This window comes from Prionailurus bengalensis, chromosome C1, assembly GCF_016509475.1.
Source record: "Prionailurus bengalensis isolate Pbe53 chromosome C1, Fcat_Pben_1.1_paternal_pri, whole genome shotgun sequence".
NCBI classification, from domain to species: domain Eukaryota; kingdom Metazoa; phylum Chordata; class Mammalia; order Carnivora; family Felidae; genus Prionailurus; species Prionailurus bengalensis.
In genome coordinates, this window is record NC_057345.1 from 51,456,251 (window position 1) to 51,483,981 (window position 27,731).

General features: G+C 35.2%; 2 protein-coding genes across 10 annotated transcripts in view; one reads left to right on the plus strand and one right to left on the minus strand.

Annotated features, from left to right (window-relative positions):
• DOCK7 (dedicator of cytokinesis 7) overlaps positions 1–27,731 on the minus strand; it is a 230,105-nt gene that overhangs the window by 115,150 nt on the left and 87,224 nt on the right. The window lies entirely within an intron of this gene.
• Positions 13,212–23,431, plus strand: ANGPTL3 (angiopoietin like 3). The gene is made up of 7 exons (XM_043575155.1): positions 13,212–13,763; positions 14,448–14,558; positions 17,396–17,510; positions 19,203–19,316; positions 19,741–19,836; positions 21,594–21,860; positions 22,272–23,431. Exons 1-7 carry the CDS (start codon positions 13,269–13,271, stop codon positions 22,454–22,456), a joined length of 1,383 nt encoding a protein of 460 aa, XP_043431090.1. The 5' UTR covers positions 13,212–13,268; the 3' UTR covers positions 22,457–23,431.

The following is a 27,731-nucleotide window of genomic DNA, read 5'->3' on the forward strand; positions in this document are numbered from 1 at the left end:
CCTGGAGCCTGTTTCCAACTCTGTGTCTCCCTCTCTCTCTGCCCCTCCCCCGTTCATGCTCTGTCTCTCTCTGTCCCAAAAATAAATAAACGTTGGAAAAAAAAAAAAGAAAAAACAATTTCCATGGGGGGAGAATAAGTGTATGTAACAAAAAGCCTACAATCTTAAAGTCACTAAAAACATGGAGAAGAGTCAGTTATTCTCTGAACAGTCAAAAGTATAAATGTGGAAATGTTACGATGATTTGTCAGTTTCTTAATCAAAAGAATTAAAGATCAAAGATGACTGACTATTACTAACCACTGAAGTCACCAAATAAAATCTGCACAGGAAATACTTATGTATTGATTCTGCACACAACATCAGTACCAAGTTACATGCAAGGGAAATAAAGGAAAATTAAGAGGCCATTTCCTGGTCTTGAGGAACATATAATCTAATGGGACAGAAATGCCTATAAACAGACCACTTCACAATAATGTTGTGTTGTGAGAAAAGTTATGCAGAAGTTATGAGAGGAAGAGATACTTGGTTGACTGTGGGGAAGTCTTTCCATCTTCTACCTTCACAATATAGTTGTTGAAGAAATGGGATTATTTTTGTGTAAATTTTTCTCGAGGCTAGAATTTGTTTGTATCCCTGTAGTGACATTTAACATATTCTTGTTTTCTATAAATTCAGAGTTGGATCAAGAGCCTTGGTTACATTTAGGCCTGAGGTTTTTTTTCGGTAAGATCGTTCCATAAATAGTACCGTGTCCTATCAGGAGGAAAATCTCTCTTTTTGTGCAGTTAGTAGATGGTGATCAATGCCTAAATCCATTAGCTCCATTAAGGGCTGCCAAAAGATAATACCCTCTCAGTCTTTATTTAATAGCTGGAATATCTCTATGAAGAGCAATTATCCTCATCTATTATTTGCTTAGCCAGTGAACCATTATATATTATAGAGAGGAATAAATGCTGGACTCTTTTCCATTATTTTCCAGTTTTCAAAATAAGCAGTAGGTGCATTACAATCCTCTAAGAGAAATTAATTTTTTTTTGTTTTTGTTTTTTTTTTAGCATCACTTATAAACTCAGGGACCAAACATATGAATGGGTTTCAGTACACTGCAGGTATTATCTTTATTGATGTTCAAATTGTTCTCTCTTTAACAAAGGAAAAAGCCAACTCAAACTGGCTCCTGTGTCCTTGTGAGTCAGTCATAGTAGTCTTTGATGCCTTCTTGCTATCTGTTATAGCAAGATGTTCCAAGGTCTTCTATCATTTCTCCTCAGACCCAGAATCAACCACTTCTCCAAGGAGCTTTGGTTCTCTGCATAGAAATGTTTTTCCAAGCCACAGTCTGGGCATTCATTGTGAGTTAGTCATTGTTTCTAGGCCATTTAAGTAGAAAGGGTGAGGGGGAAATGCTTTTAACGTGAAATACATTCTGAGTTCATACTGATACTTCAAATTCCAATTTAAGACTATTTATTTAATGTTATTATAAGATTTTATTTAATCTTTTATCTTGTAACACTGAGAATCATTTTGAAAGACATCAAGTATGAAAGAATTAGAATATCACTTAATTACTTATGCATATTATTCAAAAACTGGAGTCTTAAGGAACTCCAGTTTTCTATGGCTATCCAGAAGAGGATAAGCCTACCAAGACCGAGAAGGCACCTACAGAGAAGTAGGGCAAAAAACCATGAGAGTGCAATGACATGGAAGCCAAGGGAAAACAGCATAAGAAGAATTAAACAGTTAAGTGTCAACACTACTCAGGGGCCAAATGAGTTAAGAATCAAAAAAGGTCAGCTGGACTAGCAACATGAAAGTCACTGATAATATCAGGCTGGAAACAGATAAAAGTAGGTTCAAGAGCAAGTTGTTAAGAAAATGAAATAAGTGAAACTCTGAAAAGTGTAACTGTAAAAGAAAGATCATGCAATAGTTGAAGACAGAATATGAGCATTTTGTAAGCTTTTTTAAGATTGGAAAGGTTTGAGAAAAAAAGAGACTGAGTCTACCAGGAAGAAAATGGGAAAACTGGAGAAAAGACAGGTGGGTGATTGCGAACGGGGGTGGAGATAAAAAAGCCGTGCGGGCACGGAGGGGGAGGGACCCCCTTCTGCGAAGAAACAAAGGGAAGAGAAAGAGCAGCTAGGGAAGTGTAGGACCATATCTGGACAGGAGAAAGACTTCGGACTGAGACTGAGAGGGATCCTATCTCCAACTGCAGAGCTTTCTTCGCACTGGGACCGGCTCCCAGTTCACGCACCTGGGGAGGAGGGAAGCCAGCCCTGGGTGTGGTGGTAAGTCAGGGGCACAGTCTGCAGTTGGAGAAAGTGGTTCCCTGCCTAGAGGGCTGCGCAATAGTACAAAGCCTGCTTGCGTCCGTTACCCCCCGTCCCCCCACCCCCAGCTCAGTGGCTGGGCCGAGGGCGCAGTCTGCAGGAGAAGGCAGCCCTTTCCCTGGAGTGCTGTAGGAAAAGACAAAGCCCTGCCTGCATCTACCACCTTGGGGGCTACGTGGTGAGGTCGGCGGAACAGTCTACGGTAGGACAAAGTGGCCCCTCCCTGGAGTGTTGTGGAAAAAGACAAAGCCTGCCTAAGTCTGCCTGCGTCGGCCACCCCCGGGGATCGGCGGCGAGGTCGACTGCACAGTCCGCAGAAGGCGGTCCTCCCCTGAAGTGCAGCGGCACAGACAAAGCCAGCCAGGGCCACATATCCGGCGGCGCTGAGAGGAGCTTCCCCAGTGCCAGAGCGCCTGGAGCAGGACTTTGAATCCTAGACAAGCACAGTGTCAGGGGAGGGGGAGGAGAGAGACGGACCACCCCGTCTGCGCCTGCGGCACAGTGAGGATGACTCAGAGTCCACCGGGTCCGGCTCCGTGGAGAAGAGACTGTGGGGTCACCATTTCCCCTACCACCAACCACCACCACCAAGGTGGGGGGGCTTCAGGGATCACTCCCCGGGCCCATAGTGGAGGTGGGTCCAGACTGCACCAAACCACAGCCCTTCGCACTGGGTAACTGCCTATGTACCAGAGCGGGGCAGACCCTAAGGACAGCTCCTCCAGACAAGTGCAGCAGCATTGCCTGGATGAGCTCTAGGTCAGTTCTGGAAATATAGATATATTCTCCCCCCAACTCCCATTTCTCCTCCTTATCTCTTCCCTCCCGTAGGCTGGTTACTCTGGTTATTGGTCTGTCTAAACAGACATATTTAATCCATTGTCTTGATACATATTCTACACCTCCTTCTTTACACTCCTTTCTCTCTCTCTGGAACAATTAAGCCATATAGTTTCTATGTCTGGGTAACTTTATCCTCCTTTCGTTTTTCCCGCCTCCGTCTTTGTTTTCTGTTCTCTCTATGGATTGAGTCTTTTAGTCTCTCTGCCTAGTCAATGTTTATTTTTCTCCCCCCTCCCTGCCCCCCACCCTGCTCCTGTCATTTCTCTCTTTGTATATGCTCTTCAAACAGCACCGCCTCCACCCTCTTCTTTACTTGTAATCGGTGTTTTGGGGTTTTTGTTTTTAGCCTTTAGTTTTCTGTTTTTGTTCATTTGTTTGTTTGTGTTATTTGTGTGTTTCCATGTTTTTGTCTCCTGTTTGTCTATCTGTTTTCCTTTACAGGGCTACTCCAAGAAACAAATCAAAGCACACCTGGTGGAGGGTCCAAACTATCACTACAAGTAGGGTAATAAAATAACCAAAGTCACAACAACAGAGAACAAGTAACAATCTCCGAAAAAACACCTCCTGAAGGGCCAGGCCCTGAACAGTGTATGACCCTCCTTTAACAGAGCAGTGGTCACAGGTGCAGAGCACACAACAAACTTTCAAAACGCATAAGGGACAGAAAACTAGCCAAAGTGACGAAACGGAAGCATTCTCCTCAAAAGAAATTCCAGGAAGTAGCAACAACTAACAAATTGATCAAAACCGATTTAAGCAATATAACTGCACTAGAATTTATAATGATAGTCATAAAATTAATTGCTGAGGTTGAAAAAAGCATAGAGAATAGGAGAGGATCTATTGCTACAGAGGTCAAGGGACTAAAAAATAGTCATGATGAATTAAAAAAATGCTATAAATGAGGTGCAAAATAAAATGGAGGCGGACATAGCACGGATTGAAGAGGCAGAGGAGAGAATAGGTGAATTAGAAGATAAAATTATGGAAAAAGAGGAAGCTGAGAAAAAGATTTAAAAAAATCCAGGAGTACGAGGGGAGAATTAGAGAACTAAGTGATGCAATCAAATGGAACAATATCCGTATCACAGGAATTCCAGAAGAAGAGAGAGAGAAAGGGGCTGAAGGTGTACTTGAACAAATCATAGCTGAGAACTTCCCCGATCTGGGGAAGGAAACAGGCATTGAAATCCAACAGGCACAGAGAACTCCCTTCAGACATAACTTGAATTGATCTTCTGCACGACATGTCATAGTGAAACTGGCAAAATACAAGGATAAAGGGAAAATTCTGAAAGAAGCTAGGGATAAACATGCTCTAACATATAAAGGGAGACCAATAAGACTAGTGACGGATCTATCTACTTAAACTTGGCAGGCCAGAAAGGAATGGCAAGAAATCTTCAATGTGATGAACAGGAAAAATATGCAGCCAAGAACCCTTTATCCAGAAAGTCTGTCATTCAGAATAGAAGGAGACATAAAGGTTTTCCCAAACAAACAAAAACTGAAGGAATTAATCACCACTAAACCACCCCACAAGAGATCCTAAGGAGGGTTCTTTGAGTGAAATGTTGCAAGGACCACAAAGTACCAGAGACATCACTACAAGCATGAAACCTACAGATATCACAACAACTCTAAACCTATATCTTTCAATAATAACACTGAATGTAAATGGACTGAATGCTCCAATCAAAAGACACAGGGTATCGGAATGGATTAAAAAACAAGACCCATCTATTTGCTATCTACAGGAGACTCATTTTAGACCTGACGACACCTTCAGATTGAAAGTAAGGGGATGGAGAACTATCTATCATGCTGCTGGAAGTCAAAAGAAAGCTGGAGCAGCCACACTTATATCAGACAAACTAGACTTTAAATGAAAGGCCATAACAAGAGATGAAGAAGGGCATTATATAATAATTATTGGGTCTATCCATCAGGAAGAGCTAACAATTATAAATGTCTATGCACCGAATACAGGAGCACCCAAATATATAAAACAATTAATCACAAACATAAGCAACCTTATTAGTAAGAAGGTGGTAATTACTTTAATACTCCACTTACAGCGATGGAAAGGGCATCTAGACAGAGAATCAATAAAGAAACAAGGGCCCTGAATGATACATTGGACCAGATGGACTTGACAGATATATTTAGAACTCTGCATCCCAAAGCAACAGAATATACTTTCTTCTTGAGTGCACATGGAACATTCTCCAAGATAGATCACATACTGGGTCACAAAACAGCCCTTAATAAGTATAAAAGACCTGAGATCATACCATGCACACTTTCAGATCACAGTGCTATGAAACTTGAAATCAACCACAGGAAAAAGTCTGGAAAATATCCAAAAGCATGGAGGTTAAAGAACATCCTACTAAAGAAAGAATGGGTCAACCAGGCAATTAGAGAAGAAATTAAAAAATATATGGAAACAAATGAAAATGAAAATACAACAATCCAAATGTTTTGGGATGCAGTGAAGGCAGTCCTGAGAGAAAAATACATTGCAATCCAGGCCTATCTCAAGAAACAAGAAAAATCCCAAATACAAAATCTAATAGCACACCTAAAGGAACTAGAAGCAGAACAGCAAAGACACCCCAAACCCAGCAGAAGAAGAGAAATAATAAAGATCAGAGCAAAAATAACAATATAGAATCCAAAAAAACAGTAGACCAGAGCAATGAAACGAAGAGTTGGTTTTTCGAAAAAATAAACAAAATTGATAAACCCATGGCCAGGCTTCTCAGAAAAGAGAGAGGGCCCAATGTTTATAGCAGCACTTTTAACAACAGCCAAATTATGGAAAGAGCCTAAATGTTAATCAACTGACGAATGGATAAAGAAGATGTGGTTTATATATACAATGGAATACTATTTGGCAATGAGAAAGAATTAAATCTGGCCATTTGTAGCAACGTGGATAGAACTGGAGAGTGTTATGCTAAGTGAAATAAGTCAGGCAGGAAAAGACAGATACCATATGTTTTCACTCTTATGTGGATCCTGAAAAACTTAACAGAAGACCATGGGGGAGGAGAAGCGGGGGAAAAAAGTTACAGAGAAGGAAGGAGGCAAACCATAAGAGACTCTTAAATACTGAGAATAAACTGAGGGCTGATGGGGGGTGGTGGGGAGGGGAAAGTGGATGATGGGCATTGAGGAGGGCACCTGTTGGCATGAGCACTGGGTGTTGTATGGAAACCAATTTGTCAATAAATTATATTTAATATTAAAAAAATTTTTTAAGTAAAAAAAAAAGATTGGAAAGGTTTGAGTTTGATTAAATACTAATGAGAAGAATCCAGGTGAGACAGAGTCTGCATACATTAGAACAAAAAAGTAAAGATTCCTGAAATGATAGGAGAGAACAGGATCCAAAGCACATAACAGATTGCCCTTAATTATGCTTGTAATTCCTCATTGTAGCAAACATTTGCTGAGTATGCAGTGTGCTAGATACTAAGAATATAGAGATAACAGACAAAGTTACTGACTTCACAGAACTACAGTCTAAAGGGAGAATCAGACAAGCAAATAATTATAATGTAGTGTAAGTGCTATGAACATAGAATATCACTGAAGCCCACAAGAGGACCTGAGACTAAAGAATCTGCCAACAAGTTTCAATGAAAAATTTGTAAGTAGGATAAACAAGCAGAACACACAGAAAAGCAAAACACACTATGCTTCCCCCCACCCCTCAGAATCTCTATCATTACTACTGTTTTAGCTTTGTGGACATGGCCATGATTGGCCTTTTCCCATCTTTAAAGTCTCAGAAAACTTCACCTTTACCCTCCCCTGCCATCACATCACTTTGTTATTCTATTTACAACTCTTAAACAATCTGCTTAAAACAATCCTAAAATATCTTATACATTTATGTATTATTTCTTGTTTATATATCTCCTTTAATAGAGTCCAAACTCCATGAGGGCAAGAACTGTATCTATCTGGTTAACTGCTATATTCCCAGTGCCTAAAACAGTGCCTCATATTGAATGAATGAATGAATGAATGAATGAATGAATAAATGATACAGAATGCACATAAATATTTAGTTACTTAATACTTCAGGGAGTTTGGATTCCAGATTAAATGGAAATGAATTAAACATAACCTATAAGCTATGTTTGATTTCCAATAAAAGACAGTTTTAAATTGAACTTGTTTCCAAAGATAAAAAGCATACAACTGAATCCAGATTCTTTTCCATTTGACTATTAATTCCACTAATAAATTCCCACATATAACTAGTATGTCTTTACCTTGCACTTATAATACTTCTTCAGAAGAATTTCAAATCAGCAGTGAGAAGGCAGACTAATGAAAAGTGTGGAGATAGCACCTAACCATTTAGGGAAAAAAGATGAATTCATATTTCACTCCTCCTCAAAATAAATTCTAGAATAATCAAAGGTTTAAATAATAAAAATAAAGCCAACAAGTACTAGAAAAGCTTTAAAGAGACCACATTTTATAGGTGCGAAGGCATTTCTGAGCATGAGCCACAAACATAAAAGACAAATTTTAAAGCCTTTGCAGAAAAGGTGGTATCAATACCCATAGGTGGAAGACAAATGACAAACTGGAAAAACACTATTCACTACACATAAGATAAGGACTATCCAAAATATGTAAATAATTCCTACAATTAGTCAGAAAGAGACAAACAAAAAAGGGGGGGAGGAATATGGGGAGAGGGGACTTATATACTACTCAGGTAATTCACAAAAAGAGCAAAATAGATGGCCAGCAAAATACACCAGATGTTTTTTACCTATTAGATTTACTGATATCTTTTGTTTTTCTCATTCAAAGCATTGATAAAAATTCATGGGAAAAGAGCGACTCTCATTACTCTTGGCAGAGATGTAAATTGGCGCAACTCTTTTGAAGGATCATCTGACATGAGAAATCATAATGTGAAATTCAACACCACGACCTTGTTGGTTAAAAACATTTATACACACACGGGAAGACATTTCTGTGAGTATTGTTTGCAATTAGAAAACTGGAAACAACTTAAATGATCATTAATAGGGGAAGACTTAAATTATGGTACATCCATATAATACATAAATGATTATGCAACCATTAAAAAGGATACATCAATCTACAGGCACTCAGGAAAATAAATTTTAAAATATGAAGGTCTTGAACCAATTTTTTTTTTTAATATTTATTTTCGTGGGAGAGAGAGAGATTGAGCAAGGGAGGGAAGAGAGAGAGAGAAAGAGAGAGACAGAGAGAGAGACAGAGACAGAGACAGAGACAGAGGATCCAAAGTGGGCTCTGAGCTGTCAGTGCAGATCCCAATACAGGGCTTTAACTCAAGAACTGTGAGAACATGACCTGAGCTGAAGTCGGAAGCTTAACCCAGTGAGCCGTCCAGGCACCCCTATATATGGCATGGATTATATATAACACAATCCCATTTGTGTTAAAAAAAAAATTATATATAGCTACTCATCTAAGGGATCTAGTATGACAGAGCCCAAAATGTTAATAGTGAAGAGTCAGGATTTTTATTGTTTACAAGTTTCAGAAATACCTGGATTTCCACAATAGGTACTTTCAGCATAAAAATTTAACATTTATCAATAATGAACATGGGAGAAAAAAAGTAAGATAAATGAAATGATTTCTTCAAAGGTCACTCATCTTCTGGATCTGCACCGTCCAATAAAATAGTCTAACGAGACTACTAAGCACTTGATGTGTGCCTATTCTAACTGAAATATGCTCAAAGTACATAAACATACCAGATTTGGAAGACTTATTAAGAAAAAAGAATATAAAATATCTAATTAATGTTTTTATATGGATCACATATTGAAATAATTTTTGATATACTGGATTAAATACACTATTAAAATGAATTTCACTTGTTTCTGTTCACTTCTTTTATGTATATAACTCATACTATATTTCCATTGAATAGTGCCTGTTCTGGATAAAGAGAGGAAAGGGAAGCCAATGTATTAATCTGGCAGTATTCTTCACCTTGGTTAATATAAATATTTCTATTTATAAATGTGTTTTTCTCAAGCTATTACTTTCAGAATCTTCCTACCAAACATTAATTCAAAAACAAATGATCACATTTTGTAAAGGAAGAAATTAAAAGGATTACATTCAGAAGATCCCAATGCCTTGTGTTTTATTTGGAAGTCACATCTCTGGAAGATTGCACAACCGGGGGAGGATAAAGGACTTTGCTTTGCTTGAAGCTTAAACAAGACTTCTAAATCTCCTAAAATGCCATGTAGCTAAAGTTTTGTATATTAGTTCTTAGAAACTAGAAATCCTTAGATTAGAGTCTGATTTTTAGTTTCTTACTTGGCAGAAATCATTTTAACTTTCATAACATTACTGGTTATATTTGATTAGGGTTCTATTTAAATAGGCACAAATTCAAGCAAAGATTAGATTCTGCCTTTGACAATGTGTACTCAGACAGGAGGTGGATGAAAAGGTAGATGTAAAATGTGTACTCAGACCGGAGGCATGAAAAGGCCAATGGAAAATCACTTATAAAATTGCTATTTCCGTTACACTTCCCATGCTGACACTCTTCCACAGCTCATAAATAGGCAAGTTATTTACTTTATGTATATTCAATAATATGTCAAACTACTATAAGAAAAGAAAATTATCCAGATATTTCTACCCAGGGACGATATACTATAAACCAAGAATATGTGATGACTGCCTTTAATCAGCTGTGTTACATGTAAAGGAATTATATAAATTGTGCAAAACGTGTTAATATTCTAATACAGTAGCCAAAATGGAAGGAAATTCCTTCCTACGGTAAGAGTGTCCAGCTACTTTCACATACTAGAAGGGACAAACTCAAAAATCTTTTCGAATTCTTTTCTCTAAAAAGTACCGCCTATGTCAAAAATGGTTGAGCATCTACTGTATGCAAATGTTGTGCTTGGAAACTCCCATCTAAGGCCTTATCATTCTCTTTTTCATCCCATATATTTATATTGTTTCTCAAATATGTAAGGCATTGTAATAAATAAAGTACTATAAGGGATACAAATTAAAAAACGATATAGATCTTGCCCATAAACAGTTTATAGTGCAAAAGAGATGAGAAGCTGGCCCATCTCAATTTCCCAACTAGAAGGTGGATGAAACATCAGGGTCGATAGTGTTAAGCCAGAAAAGCAGACAGTTTAGTTAAGAGGAGTTTCGAAATATGCCCTTCATGACCAATGATCACAACACTAACTTTTTCCTTTAAAAAGGAAAGAAAAAATTCAAATTTCTTCAGTAGTTCTATATGCACTTTCATAATTCCATAACATTTAACAGTGGTGAAGGTAAGATGAAAATGAAGACTAAGAAATTTTTTTTGTTGTTCTTCTTTATTAGCGGAAGTATTTGCATATTTTCATTTACTTGGATTCTTTATTTCTCTTACAAATAGAAATATTTAGGGGCGCATGGGTGGCTCCGTCAATTGAGCGTCCAACTCTTGATTTTGGCTCTGGTCATATCACGGTTCGTGGGCTAGAGCCCCGTGTCAGGCTCTGCACTGAGAGTACTAAGCCTCCTTGGGATTCTCTCTCCCTCTGTCTCTCTGACTCTCCCCCATTTGCATGTGTTCTCTCTCGTTCTCTCTCAAAATAAATAAACTTAATAAAAAATGTATATGGTTCTGTATTAGACACTTAAACTATACAAAGGCTCAACAAAAGATGTAATTCCTTGTACCTACCATGGGACTAAATGCAGAGAACATAGATTCTAGCAAAATTTTTCAACTCATGTCATCTTAACATGAGATTAAACAATATTCACCAATAAAACATTACTCTATGGGCATAAATGCATTGATTATTTTTAATTACCAAAAATAACTAATATATAATATTAGGATTATTTACTATACACCAGATAATGTTCTGTGCTTTAAAATTTTTAATTCTTAATCTTTTTTTTATTTTTACTTTTTTAAAATTTTTTTCTTAACGTTTATTTATTTTTGAGACAGAGAGAGACACAGCATGAACAGGGGAGGGGCAGAGAGAGAGGGAGACACAGAATCAGAAGCAGGCTTCAGGCTCTGAGCCAACAGCCCAGAGCCCGACGCGGGGCTCGAACTCGCGGACCGCGAGATCGTGACCTGAGCTGAAGTCAGACGCTTAACCGACTGAGCCACCCAGGCGCCCCTAATTCCTAATCTTTATACAACCCTGTAAGTAGGTATTATCTTCACTTGACAGCTGAGAAAATACAGGTACAGAAAAGCTAAGTAATTTGACCAACAGTCACAGAGCTGAAGAACGGCAGAGCCAGATTCCTAGTCAGCCAGCTTCTCTCCAGAATCATACTCTCAACCACTGTGGTAAACTACTTGACTGTAGCTCTTAAATCTAAAAGCCCTTAATCCTAAATCGTCAAAGGAAATGGTCTTTATTTTATACCAGGAAGAGGCATTGCTAAGAATAGAAATTTGGAAATGGTTCATGTTGTAAAGTTTTGCTTGACAATTTACTATTTAAACCGTGTAAGTACATTATGTTAAAACTTTTTCCTTTACAAAAAAGCTATTAACTTTATTTAAAAATTTCTCTCAGGCCTGATTACACACACATACACTGGTTCAAAGATCATTCATGTGATACAATAACTAACACTTTGAGTGCTTCCTATTTGCCAGACACTGTTCTAAGTGCTCTACACCTATCATTTCTTTTAATTCTCATAACCCTATTTAAGTACGTACAATAACTATCTCAATTTACAGATGAGAAGACTGAGGTATGGGGAGATTGCATAACTTGCCCAAGACCAGAAAGTTAGAGCTGGGTCTTGGATATGGATGACAGTCTGATTCCAGAGCCCACACTCTTATTTTACTATATTCATTTGTCAAGTTAATGCATTGTTTTTTAAGTTGGCTTCACACCCAGCATAGAGCCCAATGCAGGGCTTGAACTCACAACCCCGAGATCAAGACCTGAACTGCAATTAAGAGTCGGACGTTTAACTGACCAAGCCACCCAGGCATCCAAAATAAGGCATTTTTAAAGGATTTATTATCTTCTCAAAAAGTTCTCAATGAGCACTCAAGAAGGCTAATCAGTAATAATTAAACAAGGGATTTGATATTTTTCTTTTAATACTATGTTAGAAGCACAGTAGAACATTTGTTTTTGAACACGCTATTAATTTGTTGGTTTTGTTAAATTTATGTTACCAAAATTGTTACCAATCTCACAAAATTCAGAAAAACTTACAACAAGCAAATTGTTTCTGACACTGGAAGTATATAATTCTGGCTTGACTGTACAAGATCACCTAATCTATTGGTCTTTCAGTGGGCACATGGAAAAGAAGTTAGAACATAGACACAGCTTTATATAACACAAAAAGGGAGTGAAATGCCTTTTAATGTATGAGATTTTATGATAATATAAAAATATGGTTAGGAAAGATATTCTGAAGCAAAAGACATACTAACAATTACAGTGACAAATAATAAGGAATGTATAATCATGTTAGCTTATACAGAGTATCACAGGAATGCTGCATTGAGAGCCCTTAATACCACCTGAAGCAGTGGAGGAAAGCTTCAGAGAGAAACCATTTCTGGGAATAGGTTGCTGTTTCCAAAATAACTAAAATACAATTTGGGAAACACATCCTTAATTCACTAATCTTCCTCAACCTTAATGTTAATTTACCAGTCAAAAGAGTTTAATTGTAAATCTCTTTTAAAAATCATGGTAAATTAAAATAAGCGTTTAAAAAAGGTAGCTCTCACAACCCTGAAACTGAAGTTTATAATACTGCAGAATTAAATACAGTAACAATTTAAAATGAAGGTTAATTGCTCATTTCTTTGATTTCATTTAGCACTGATCTAACTCAATATAGAAGGTTACATTCGTACAAGTTTACACAGCTTAATGATTAACTATATTCACCTGCCAACCTTACTGTTTGCAGTGTGGCAAATAGTGGTATATATAGAGTTTAGAAGTCTAGGTCTGCCTACAGGAGAAAATTAGTTGAATAATTACGATAAAAATGCACACGATTAAGCTCTTTCTTTTTATTGTTCCTCTAGTTATTTCTTCCAAAATTGACCAAGACTATTCATCATATGATTCTATGTCTCCAGAGCCAAAATCAAGATTTGCTATGTTAGATGATGTAAAAATTTTAGCCAATGGCCTCCTTCAGTTAGGACATGGTCTTAAAGACTTTGTCCATAAGACTAAGGGCCAAATTAATGACATATTTCAAAAACTCAACATATTTGATCAGTCTTTTTATGACCTATCACTGCAAACCAATGAAATCAAAGAAGAAGAAAAGGAACTTAGAAGAACTACATCCAAACTACAAGTCAAGAATGAAGAAGTAAAGAATATGTCACTTGAACTCACCTCAAAACTTGAAAGCCTCCTACAAGAAAAAAATCTACTTCAACAAAAAGTGAAATATTTGGAGAAGCAATTAACCAGTTTAACTAAAAATCAACCTGAAATCCAGGAACACCCAGAAATAACTTCACTTAAAGTAAGTAGAAATCAAAGAGGGTTTATGATTATGTTTTCAATATGGATCTTTTTTAAAAATGTTTTAAGACATGCTACTTTGTTGAATCATTGAAATACTATACTTTTCTCAAGGAAAAAAAGCTTCTAGGAAATAAAATTTCCTGTTATAATTTCAAGTTGTTTTTTATGATTCTACACTTATTTCAGATGAAAATTATAAATCAATTAATAAAATTTTAGAACACTAAATTATTACAATATTGCCAATTACTAGAGGCAGGTAAAAGGTTAGAGGAAGATAATTTGAAACTATCCTCCCATATTGAAAATGGATAAAAGTATAAATAAATAAATAAACAAACAAATAAATAAATAAATAAAATGGATAAAAATAGTAAGTAAAGGGTAAAGATTAATTCCTATTAAAATACTATGGGTTTTTTTTTTTTTTTTTCATTTAACTGAACTACTTTAAAGTTCAGGAAACCAGGTTTTAGAGATAGTACATTTTAAACCGTAAAAACAAAAGGATTTGAAGCATACAAGAGAAAATGGTTGCCAATATTCAATTATCTAATCCACTATTAGTTTTAAAAATTTAGATTGTAATAGTTACAAAAAACAAAAAAGACTCACTTAACAAAAAAGCAAAGAAAAAAGAAAGAAGAAATAAACTTCTAACCACCCTACAATCTACGTCCAGAATTTTGTAGAACAGCAAGATAACAGCATCAAAGACCTTCTCCAGACCGTGGAGGAACAATACAGACAATTAAATCAACAGCATAGTCAAATAAAAGAAATAGAAAACCAGGTAAGTCAATATTTTAATGGCTCGTCCAATCTTTTACATAAAATCTAGGTTTATGGGAACATTAAGCCCTAAATTTATTTTTAAAACTTCTAGTTGGGATAGTGAGTAAACCCATCACATCGGCATGATCGTTAAGATTGGAGACTCTAAAGCTCATAAACTACCTCGGTTTGAATCTGGGCTCTAAAACTTTGGTGTGACCTAACTCCTCTGTCTCTCAGTTTCTTCACTTATTCTACGAAGAAAATAACGGAACCTATCTTATAGGAGTGTTGTGAGAAAAAAAAAAAAAAAAAGAATTAATTTATGTAAAGTATACCTCCAATAGAGCCACTAACATGATTCTATCAAAAGTTAAAATTGGATCACATCTCTCTTTGTTTAAAACCACATAGTAGCTTCCCATCTCACTTCCAGTGGCCACAAGATCCCCGATGACTCATCTCTCTGACTTCATCTCCACTACTCTAGTCATACTGGGGTACTCTTCCCCGTTATTCAAACACATCGAACATGCTGCTGTCTCAGGGCTTTTGCCCGTGCTCCCCATATCTGTAATGCTCTTCTCCCTGGTATCTGCATGGCCCACTCTCATTTCCTTTATTTAGGTCTTTCTCAAATGTAAAATTCTCAGTGAAGCCTTCCCAAGTCACTTAATCAAAAATTATAATCCCTAAGCCCATACTTAAAAACCTGCTACCTCCTTCATTACTCTCCTTTTTTCCTTTACATGTAGCTCTATTTCATGCAATATATATACTTTTTAGTTATTTGTCCCCTCACGAGAATGTAAACTCCATGAGAACAGGGATTTTCTTCAATTTTTCATAGCTGATGCCCCAAAATATAGAATATTGTCTGAGACATAGTAGGAACTCAATAAATATGTTGAGTAAATTTAATGTCATATTTAACACAAAGAAGTCAACAAAAGCATGCTATTATTAATAGTATTAGAAACTGTGTGCCTGATAATTAAAGTTCAATACCCAACAATATAATTAATCTACAATGTAAACAGCTGGCTAGGTGAGGGAGATACCTGTCTTGAATAAAGCTATGTGAGAACCTACACATTTCAATATGGAATACCACAGTTCGAAAATATTAATTAGTAATGCTATGGAACAGGCACTCAAGAGGGTTCCAAAACTAATACAAACTTGGAGAAACTTGTAAAAACAAATAGTTGCCAAGAATTATAAAACAATTTCCACTAAACAAACATCATTATATGTTTCAGTAATTTTATAACAAATAATTTCAGGTTATTTTTGCTAATTATGAGACATAATTTACTAAGTTATTTTATTATTTTTCCTAACTATCCAAAAGGGTTTGTTGCCAACAACTAGTTTTGATTTCCATAATTTCCTCATTACATTATTTTTCTTATTTCTTTTTTCTTATATCTTTTATAACAGTTAAATGAGCCTACTCACAGAAACAAAATGTCACTATTATCAAATTACATACATCCTAATAATAAAATGTATGAAGAATTCAAAACAATGAATATCTGAGTTGGAAGAAGCCTTAGATCATCTGATCCAACTTCCTCAAATTTAAAATAAGAGTCTAAAACTCTATGTTAAGTGACTTTAACATCACACAGTTACTCAGGGAAAAAAGGTTAATACCCAACAAATGAACTTTGCAACAGATCCTTATGAATTACGTCCTAAAAAATGCTGATATCAAAAAACACTAATAAGATATTACATATTCTGTTTTTCTCAGGCCAACAATAAGAAAAGCTTTCAGTCAATAAAATGCAAACCCAGCACACTTTACATAAAAGTAAATTGTTATTGCTAAAACTAACAATGAAATGTTGAATGTATTGAAAGTAAGCAAATAAAGCTGCCAATCTGTCACCTCTACAGATATATTTACATTCCAAAAAAAACTATTAAGAAAGCAGCCTTGTTCAGGGTGCCTGGGTGGCTCAGTTGGTTAAGTGTCTGACTTTGGCTCAGGTCATGGCCTCACGGTTCGTGAGTTCGAGCCCCGCATCGGGCTCGCTGCTGTCAGCTCAGAGCCTACTTCAATCCTCTGCCTCCTCTCTCTCTCTGCCCCTCCCCACCTCAGAAATAAATAAACTTGAAAAAAGAAGAAGGAAGGAAGGAAGGAAGGAAGGAAGGAAGGAAGGAAGGAAGGAAGGATAGAAGAAGCCTTATTCAAATTATGTGCTAGGTCTTTAGGCAGGTCTGAGAATCAATCAATAAGGCCTACAACTGAGAATTATTAAAGCTTAAAATCTGCCTACTACTGAATAGCATATATATTCTATTCATGTAAATAAACAGAACATGTTAAAATATGCTAAGCAAAGTCTCTACCTTTGGTCTTGCTGTTTTTTGACTAATTTCTGGTTTGTGCTTTGCTCTCCCTAGTTTTTTAATTTTTTTTTTTTTCAACGTTTATTTACTTTTGGGACAGAGAGAGACAGAGCATGAACGGGGGAGGGGCAGAGAGAGAGGGAGACACAGAATCGGAAACAGGCTCCAGGCTCTGAGCCATCAGCCCAGAGCCTGACGCGGGGCTCAAACTCCCGGACCGTGCGAGATCGTGACCCGGCTGAAGTCGGACGCTTAACCGACTGTGCCACCCAGGCGCCCCTCTCCCTAGTTTTTTAAACCCATTAAACAATGTGCCTGATTACATATTTTGAGAACAAGTCATCTATATAATCTGTACAGCATTGTTTATCCCTCTTAACATCAAGAGCAATAACATATTATGAACTTAAAGATGTATATAAATTGTAATCTTAATATCCTCCCTCAGATTCCCCTAACTGTATATTCCATACCATTTTTATATTCTTCCATCAGCTAAGAAGAACTGGTGTTCAAGAATCCACAGAAAATTCTCTTTCTTCTAAACCAAGGGCACCAAGAACTACCCCTTTTCTTCACTTGAATGAAACAAAAATTGTAGAACATGATGGTAAGTTAATTTGTTGGGTTTCCTTCTTGAAGGTATTATCATCAAATTCTTTTCCTATCTTAGACATTCCCATAAAAAATAATTGCTATTCTTGGGACCTGTTCTAAACTAAAGGAGAGTAAAGAGACAAATCTACCAAATACAATGTGTCAACCTTAATTCGATCCTGGCAGCTCTTTTAACCCTATAAAACACATTTTTAAGACAATCAGGAAAACATAGTTGTAGACTTGATATTAGATAATATGACATTATTTTAAAATTTCTTAGATGTAATAATAGTATTATAGTCATGCAATAAAATAATTTCATGTTTAAGAGATACATGTCGAAATATTTAAGTGGCTAAGGGTCATGATGTTTGCAAATTTCAAATCGTACAGCAAAATACATGTTTGTATATATGTATGTTTATAAAGCAAAAATGGCAAAAGGTTAACAATTCCTGAATATCGGTGGAAAGACTATGAAGTTCTCTCTAATGTTTCTACCTTCCTGTTTCCTTGAAAATTTTCATAAGAAAAACACAAAGACAGGAGAACAAAGTCTCCATTTGTGACGATACTTTAACAAAACAATAATACTTTCAAAATACACTTACTTTTATGTAATTCATACACATACACAAAAGGTCTCTGTAAGTTTCCTTCATGTATGTTCACTCTTTCCACCTGTTGACTATGTGCTATATACCAAACACTGTAATAATGTCTTATGTAGTATTATATTTATATGCTTCCTGGGGAGCCTGGGTGGCTCAGTTGGTTAAGCGTCTGACTTCCTCTCAAGTCATGATTTTATTGCTCCTGAGTTTGAGCCCCGCATCGGGCTCTGTGCTGACAGCTCAGAGCCTCAAGCCTGCTAGGATTCTGTGTCTCCCTCTCTGTCTGTCCCTTTCCCGCTTCGCTCTGTCTCTCTGTCACTCTCAAAAAAGGATATAAAATAAATTTATATCCTTCCTTTATCTAACAAAATATGTGTCTAAAATTCCCATTTTGTCACTTTTCTTAAAAAGAAATCAGTTTGAGGGGCACCTGGGTGGCTCACTCGGTTAAGGGTCTGACTTCAGCTGAGATCAAGATCTCACAGTTCATGAGTTCAAGCCCTGCATGGGGCTCTATGCTGACAGCGTGGAGCCTGGAGCCTGCTTCAGATTCTGTGTCTCCCTCTCTCTCTGTCCCTCTCTGGCTTGTGTTCTCTCTCTCAAAAATAAACATTAAGAAAAAATTTTTTTAAAAATCAGTTTGATAATAAATATTTTAATAGTATTTGTATAACATGTCATCTAATAAATCTGCTTTAGCATAAAGTACTTTCTTGGTAATACATTACTGAAAAAGGCTAAGGGCTACATTCACCACAACTCCATAAAATGTCAAGTAAAAGCCCAAGCTCTAAAGATACAATTCCTAGGGGTGCCTGGGTGGCGCAGTCGGTTAAGCGTCCGACTTCAGCCAGGTCACGATCTCGCAGTCCGTGAGTTCGAGCCCCGCGTCGGGCTCTGGGCTGATGGCTCGGAGCCTGGAGCCTGTTTCCGATTCTGTGTCTCCCTCTCTCTCTGCCCCTCCCCCATTCATGCTCTGTCTCTCTCTGTCCCAAAAATAAATAAACGTTGAAAAAAAATTTTAAAAAAAAAAAAAAAGATACAATTCCTATTACTGTATCTTATGTAATAAACTTTCTTGATTCTAGACATTCCTGCTAACTGTACCACCATTTATAACAGAGGTGAACATACAAGTGGCATCTACTCCATTAGACCCAGCAACTCTCAAGCTTTTAATGTCTACTGTGATGTTAAATCAGGTAAAACCAGCCTGAAGAGAAAATGGACTACAATTAGCTCAGGTTACTCACTGCCTATTAAGTAAAACTCAATCCTGTCATCTTTGTTGTGAATATAAAATGAAATATAAGCAACATGAGTAGTTATATAGCTCTAGTACTTATATTTGCTTTGTTTAGTTTCATATTCACTCATGTACTTATTCAATTATTTTCCATAAAGTAATCTGAAATACTATTGTTAATAAGTTTATTAAGACAAATTCATTATTTGCCCTTTACTTAACTTCTTGGTACCATAATAAATAATAAAATGGCACCACCATAGCAACATTAATAACTATATTACAGTGCTACCAATTAAAACCAAAACAAGAAAACAGTATTTTGTTGCATCTGTCAGCATCAATCTACTAAAGTACACAATTACGTTCATTATATTCAGGTAGTTCATGGACAGTGATTCAACACCGAATAGATGGATCACAAAACTTCAATGAAACTTGGGAAAACTACAGATATGGTTTTGGGAGGCTTGACGGTAAGGTGACTTCATTCATTCACTTGTAAAAACTATTGGGGTGCCTGGGTAGCTCAGTCAGTTGAGCATCTGACTTTGGCTCAGGTCATAATCTCATGGTTCATCAGTTCAAGCCCCACATTGGTCTTGCTGTCAGCGCAGAGCCCGCTTTGGATTCTCTACCCCCCCTTTATCTTTCTGCCCCTCTCCTTCTCACACTCTCTCTCTCTCAAAAATAAATAAAAACACTTAAAAAATATATTTACTGAGAAGCTATTATGGATTGGGCATTAGGAACGCAACAACGAATGAGGAATAGTCCCAGCCTTCACAGAACTTCATAGAACACATAATTACACATCTGTCAGTAATCTATACTTATTACAAGCGACTGTTTGAATTATGCTTACCATAATTTCATGTCTGCTCTTAAGTATATGTATCTCAATTTAATTGGATGGCTTCTAATTATCATAACTATAATTATTAAAGACAATTATTATTAAGTGCTATGTGCCCTGATAAGTGGTAAATGCTATATTTGAATGAGCTCTGAAGAAAACCATCCTTATCACAGGTCACTCTACTTTCTTTTTTTAACATTTTAGATATTAATTATTTGGAAGGTGAAAGGAACAAGGAAACTGCCAGATGTACAGTACTAAATGTTTAAATCTTAATTGTTTAAATATTATAAATGTATACTATAGAATGTGTGATTTAAAGGAAATTAGTTAATACAAATTACTATATTTTGATCACAAAATATAATAAAGCAGACATAACAAAAATGGTTTTAAACCCAAAAAGGCACATTATAAAAATTCACAAATGTAAGCACTCATATATAAAGTGGAAAACATCCATTATGATATCAAATTTTGACTTAACATTCAGTACTATTTGACCATTTAAGAAATTTTGTATTCAAACTACTAGTTAAATCCCTAACTAATCTTCTAAGAATGATTATTTGTAACCCCAAAATAAAAGGCTGACTGTTAAGTCCAGAGTATTCATTTACTTCTATAAGAAAGTAAGCCATTTGTACTTGTAATCCTTAAAATTGTCTTCTAATTCAATAGCAATAAAACAGTTTGTCTTTTTTCCTTAAATACTTTAACAGAAGACTGTGATAATTCAAAAGTGTCTATATTTGTTATGCTTTTAATTTCAAAGAAAAATAATTTTTAAAATTATACAGAAGTTATTAAGAATTGTTTTTTAACTTAAAATGTCTATAAAATTCTATTCCCTTATTTTTCTACAAAGAAAACGTATATCAAGCAAATATCAAAGGCCAAGACTATATTTGAAGAAAATGACACTACTATCCAAGTAATACTGGATATAATAGTAGAAATCCTTAACAAAACTTTTGATAGTATATGGGTATTAATAAATTCTTGATAGCAAAGCCAGTACACATAAGGACCCAGAAATGAGATAATATTTTACCAATGACCAGATCTAAAATATCTACAATTGCCTAATATATTTCATCCAAGAAATACATCTCACAATATTCATTTTAGAAAGGCTAATCAAACTTTAGGCAGGCCTATTAATAATATTTTTTATATTTTTTGTACATTTCACTATATTCAATAAAATTGTTTTAAAAAGAAATATTTTAAGAGACTCTAAAATAACCAAGGGATTCAAGGCTAAAACAATTCATTGATTTGCACCAATAAAAAACACTAAAAAAAAACCCACAAAAACTGTTCGTGCCTAATCTGCAGGTAACAACCCACAGATTTTCACTTTCTTTTCAGGAGAATTTTGGTTGGGTCTAGAGAAGATATATTCCATAGTAAAGCAATCTAATTACGTTTTACGAATTGAACTAGAAGACTGGAAAGACAACAAGCATTATATCGAATATTCCTTTCACTTGGGAGATCATGAAACCAACTATACATTACACCTAGTTGAGATTACTGGCAATGTACCCAACGCACTCCCGGAACACAAAGATTTGGCATTTTCTACTTGGGATCATAAAGCAAAAGGACATGTCAACTGTCCAGAAAGTTATTCAGGTATCTTTTTCCTAACATCAATAATTCATTTTCATATCTACAGAATGTCTTCCCAAAGTATTAGCTAATATCTACAATGTCAACTCTTTAAAAACTGAATCCCATATAAACATTTTGACTATAGGTAAAAATGTCTTAACATAAGTATTAACTGGATTATGGTTCAACTAGGTATTTTACCTAGATATTTTATTTTATAAAAATTTATTTTATAATAATGTTTTATAAATAGCCTAAGATATTTTATTTTGGGTGGCATACATGAGACTTACACAGATTATTTAAAATTGGGATACATGCATAAGGCATACAATACTGTCATATTGTAAGAAATGAAGATGTACTCATAGGGAAATGCATTAACAGTAACTAGAGTTTGTATTCATTAAATTCCATATCTATCTTCTTTAGGAGGCTGGTGGTGTCATGATGTATGTGGGGAAAACAACCTGAATGGTAAATATAACAAGCCAAGAGCAAAAACTAAGCCAGAGAGGAGAAGAGGAATATATTGGAAGTCTCAAAATGGAAGGTTGTACTCTATCAAATCAACTAAAATGTTGATCCATCCAACAGATTCAGAAAGCTCTGAATGAACTGAGACAAATTAAAGAGCCAACAAATCAAACATTAAATTCATCTGAAATTACTGTGGTTTAATAATCTGATATTAAATCCCTAACACAAGGATTCAGAAATAGACTCTTGATTTTAAAGCCACTATCAACTTAAAGTAAACATACCATCAAATCACCTCAAAGAACACCATTTATCTTTCCCAATCAAAATTCTTATATCATTTATACATATATTTTGTGATATGAGTATCAGTTTTATATAGTCACAATCCAAATTTTAACCAATGGGTGAATTTTTAAGTAATTTTTTTAAAATAAAAAACTTACAAGGACTTTTATTTTAAAAGTCATCATGTAAGCTAATTTTACAACTTCCTCAGTTAAACAAATTTTCTTGCCAAAATTCTGAACTTGAATAAACATAAAAGACTGATAATTGTATAGTTCCTAGATTCTGTAATATTATTAATTTAAAAATTAAAATTCAGTCAGTTCAGAGTACACATGAAAATCTGTAATACTAATTTTGAAACTGATGTTTCATTTTGCTACAACAAAATCTGAAACAAATGTTTGGTATGCTTTATTTAGGAAGTCAAATGAAGCAGGATATATACTATATTGAAGTAGATTAACTGTCTTAAATGCAGCAGATCATGATTATTAGGTCATATTGACTTTAATATCAGGTATCACTGTATCGTAACATATTTGTTAACTTATGTATATACTGCATACATTTTATATGTTTTAACACTTAATGATGTGAAAACAATTTAAAGGGATCTTGTCAGAATGTAATGAGAAAGAATGTATTTGCAGCATCAAGTTAAAGTTTAATAAGTTATTCTCCCTGGGCACAGTATGAGTCTAATACGTTTGTGTAGGTTGTCATATAGAACTAAAAATCATAACAAGTTGTTGAATGTTTAAACAGCCTGACAGATGTGTATGTACATTTTCAAATTCAATAAAGACTCATCCCTTAATATATAGAAATTTAAATTCTTGTAGTTTTTTTAGTGACACGTAATAGAAGTATGATTATGCTATTTCTAATTTAAATCATTTAAATTCTAATCCTCAAGGATTACAAGATGCCAATCTTCTGACCAGAATATCACTTGTCAGTATTTATTTCTAAATAAGGTTTTTAAAGAAACTAGCAAATGGAAATAAAATTTTGAATTAAATCCAGTTTTTAAAGAATAAAATGCCCAAGTTACATAGTGACTTACCTTAGTCAATAAATATTTGGCATTATGTATTTTTCTCTACATGTCATACATGTATAACATGTCACATGTAAACATGTATGATCTATGTATGTATGATCTTTTGTTCCCAAAAGATGTATGATCTTTTGTATGTATGATCTTTTGTCCCAAAAGATGTATGATCTTTTGTTCCCAAAGAGTACAAAAGAACAAAGGCAAGAATAGGTTTTAGTTTTTAAAACCACAGCCGAACTGTCAAAATTGACTTTGGAGCCAGAATGCCAAAATGACTTTTTTTCACAAAAAAATTGGAAGCTTTCAAATACAAAATAATGCATTATTTAATATATCAATTGCTTCTTCTATTCGTCCTTTTTTTTTTTTTTAACAATTCTTACACAGTAAGTTTCATTTTGTTTCTTTTAGGAGTACTAAGTTTTTTTCTGCATATAAAATATGCTCAGTGGAGAGATAATTCTGGAAGAGAAAGAATTTTTTTTTTATGATTCACAAATCATGTCCTTCTGTCCTCACTACTTTGCCAAGTATTCTAATTACACCACTAACTCACAATTGTCTAATCAAATGGCCTCTCCTCAGTCCACATTCTCTTGGATCTCTCTGCTACTTACTAATAAACAATATTCTTCTTCCAAACTTCACTTTCCTTTCACTTCCACACTACTATTACACTCTCAGGATTATCCTTAGCCTGGATGCATTTTTATAGCCCTATTCCCTCCTAGTAAGTGATATATTCGGGCCAATGCACACTCTTCAATCATCTCTTCTACTCTGATCCTGAGAAAGTCTATTTACTCTCATGGACTCCTCTATTTTCAATGAGTAAAGTTCCCAAATTTACATATTATTCCCAGATCTCTCTCTGGTTCCCCTTCTTACATTGCCTGTTTGCCATTCCTCCTTTTGATACCCTATAATCTCCTCAAATTCAACATATCAAAACTCATTAAAGCCTTACTGCCCCTGCTGGTCCTTCCTTTCTACCTTATCACACTCCTCCTTACTTCTGCATATTCACTAATGGTAGTATGCTTACAGTCATCCAAGCTTAAAACCTGGAAGACATCTCTGTCTTTCTACTTTGTAAACCACCTCTCCTGTATCTGAAGCCACTAAATGGAATACAATCTTCCTTTGAAAGGTCTGTTAATATGATACCATTTCTTCCCATGTCTACTGCCCAAAGCCCACCAAGACCCACTTTTACCCTGAGTTTTAAATTATCTAAATAGTCTCCTAAGTTTGTCTATCTTCCTTCAATTTTCCTAAAACAAATTTACAATGGCTGCATCCTACTTTGACCTATGATGTTCAAACTTGTCTATTAAAAGAGTTTAACAGCTTGAGGATAATGAAAGCATTTCCTTACAGTGCTGGGATGAAAATGGCTTTATATAAACACAAATTTTAGAATCTTACTAGGATTTTATCTTAAATCTTACAATTTATCTTAAAATTGCATGTGAATTGTGTATTCTACTCTATAAATCATCTCCATATTAAAAAAAAGTTATTTTTTCCCCAAATCTTCTAAAAAGTTATATTCCTGGAAGATATGTCATGTTTATCCTGTGGTCTGGCAGATCTCATATAGCAAGAATGTATACCGCAATTCAAAGGGCATAAACCTACAGAACAAAATCCCAATCTCTTCCACGTATTCAAGAGTTTCTACAATCTGACCCCAAATTATCTCTTCAAGCATTTCTTGCCCAACACAAACCCTCTGCACTAATCAAAATTATCTACTTTTTAACACTGCCTATTTCCTAAAAGTGCATTTCCTAATGCCACTCCATTTATTTAGAATGCCTCTATATGACTATCTGCTTGGGTAGGTCCTACTTCAAGATCCAGATGATCTGGCTCTGGGCTAATGGCTCAGAGCCTGGAGCCTGCTTCCGATTCTGTGTCTCCCTCTCTCTCTGCCCCAAACCCATTCATGCTCTGTCTCTCTCTGTCTCAAAAATAAATAAACATTAAAAAAAAAAAATTTTTTTAAAAGATCCAGATGATCTCACTTCCTTTACAAATATCTTAGTAAATGGAGGCTCCTCCCTCAATATTTACAGCATTACTGTCTGTACCCCTCAACTGGCATTTAGCAAATCAAGAAAAGACAGAAAAGTACATGTGGCAAATGATAAAAAAGAATCATCAAAAATAGTAATAAAAACTCCAAGAGCATCAAAAAAGATGGTCAATCTACTTAATTTTAGTAAATCACTGCCAAATTTCTATACCAAGAGTTCACTCTGAGCCAGTGTGAATTTTACTAAGAGCAAGTATACACATTACTCATTTCAGAGTTACCTACTGTTGTATAATCTGTTTCCTCCCCATCATCCTAGAAGCAGCATGTTCTCATGCTTATATCTTTTCCTCCTAATAGCATAACTCATCGAAATCAACTAGCTCATAAATTAATCAAAACTGTATGCATTAACCAGTATTTACTGAATTCCTAGTATTTGTCTTCTTTATAAAAACTATTCCAAATATGGATTGTTACATATTTGACCTTCTATTATAGGATAGTCAAATTTCATTGTGATTTTTTCCATCATAAACAACCATAATCACCGTGTTTGTGTTTGTGATGTTGAGTGATCATCCAACACAGCAGTTTTGAAAACTGAAAACAAGAAACATTATAATTAAAAATAATTTAAGGTGGGGCGCCTGAGTGGCTTGGTCGGTTAAGCATCCAACTTCGGCTCAGGTCATGATCTCACAGTCCGTGAGTTCGAGCCCCGTGTCGGGCTCTGTGCTGACAGCTCAGAGCCTGGAGCCCGTTTCAGATTCTGTGTCTCCCTCTCTCTCTGCTCCTCCCTTGTTCATGCTCTGTCTCTCTCTGTCTCAAAAATAAAATAAATAAACATTTAAAAAAAATTAAAAATAATTTAAGGCAAAAAGAAAAAAAAATTAAAAACAAAATGACCAAACAGTTGGCCCTCTTATCAAAGTCCAAGTGTTCTCAAGGCAAATTAGCTAGGACAAAATTACTCAACTGGTGTGAAATGTTGAGTTCAAGGTCATGAAAGCAGGATTAACAATCTCCCATAGTATGCCTTTATAAAATCAGGTTTCAATGACATTTTAGAAAACATAAAATCAAGGATGCCATCTCAAACAAAACTGTTTTTCTAAATTCATATGTTTAACCCTGGAACAATCATACATCCAACAAAATGATTAGGTATATCTCAAAGAGCAACAATCTACAACCTTAAAGATGTAAAGCTGTACCTATTTTCATATAAACAACAAAGCCTCAGTCTCCACATTCCACATATGAGAATAATAATAATGTTGCCAAATGTACCCCACAGGGTTGTTGTAAACCTCAAGTAAAATATGGTATTTGAATGATTTTATGAACTAAACAATGTATATACGACAATAAATTTAATATATTGAAGAAAAAAAATGATTCTGTAATTGTAAAAAAAAAACAAAACAAAACAAGGTATATACTTATAAAAACTAGATCTTGGATATCGCTCCGTATCTCTATAAGTAAGGAATCTGTACAAATTTTTCCTAACTGAAAATACGCTAATTCTCAGGACAGGAGAACAAAACTGCTCTCCTACTCTGCTCTGCTACTGTTCTGGAACTTTATTCCTTCCCTCGCAGTCTGAGATAACACTCTTCACATTCAAATGCAAGCCCTTAACTAAAAAATCTTGGGTGGCTATGTTAAAATGGTAGAAAACAGAGCTCTCAACTCATAAGCTTTTGTATTAAAATAAACTAGGATCAATCAAGATAGAATAAAAGCAAGAGTGGTATATCTAGTGCAAAACTGGAAGAGTAGAGTGCTAGCAATAGCTTGAGACATCCATGAAAACTAAAAATCAATATAAAAACCAATACTCTAAAGCAGGGGCCATAAACTTGAATGGGGAGTAAAATACTTCTTCATTGTCACTGAAATTTGCATTTCCTTAAATAATGAATGTAGGAAACTAACCACACCAGTATTAACTATACCTGAGACTTTGTTATTAACAGAACTGGTACATATTTTTATATCACAACCAGTACAG

Excerpts from the sequence above, each read along its gene's own strand:
- ANGPTL3 (XM_043575155.1), top strand. The coding sequence starts at position 13,269 with ATGCACACGATTAAGCTCTTTCTTTTTATTGTTCCTCTAGTTATTTCT. Across the intron at positions 13,764-14,447 it reads CAGAAATAACTTCACTTAAA|AATTTTGTAGAACAGCAAGA; the intron begins GTAAGTAGAAAT and ends ATCTACGTCCAG. Across the intron at positions 14,559-17,395 it reads TAAAAGAAATAGAAAACCAG|CTAAGAAGAACTGGTGTTCA; the intron begins GTAAGTCAATAT and ends TTCTTCCATCAG.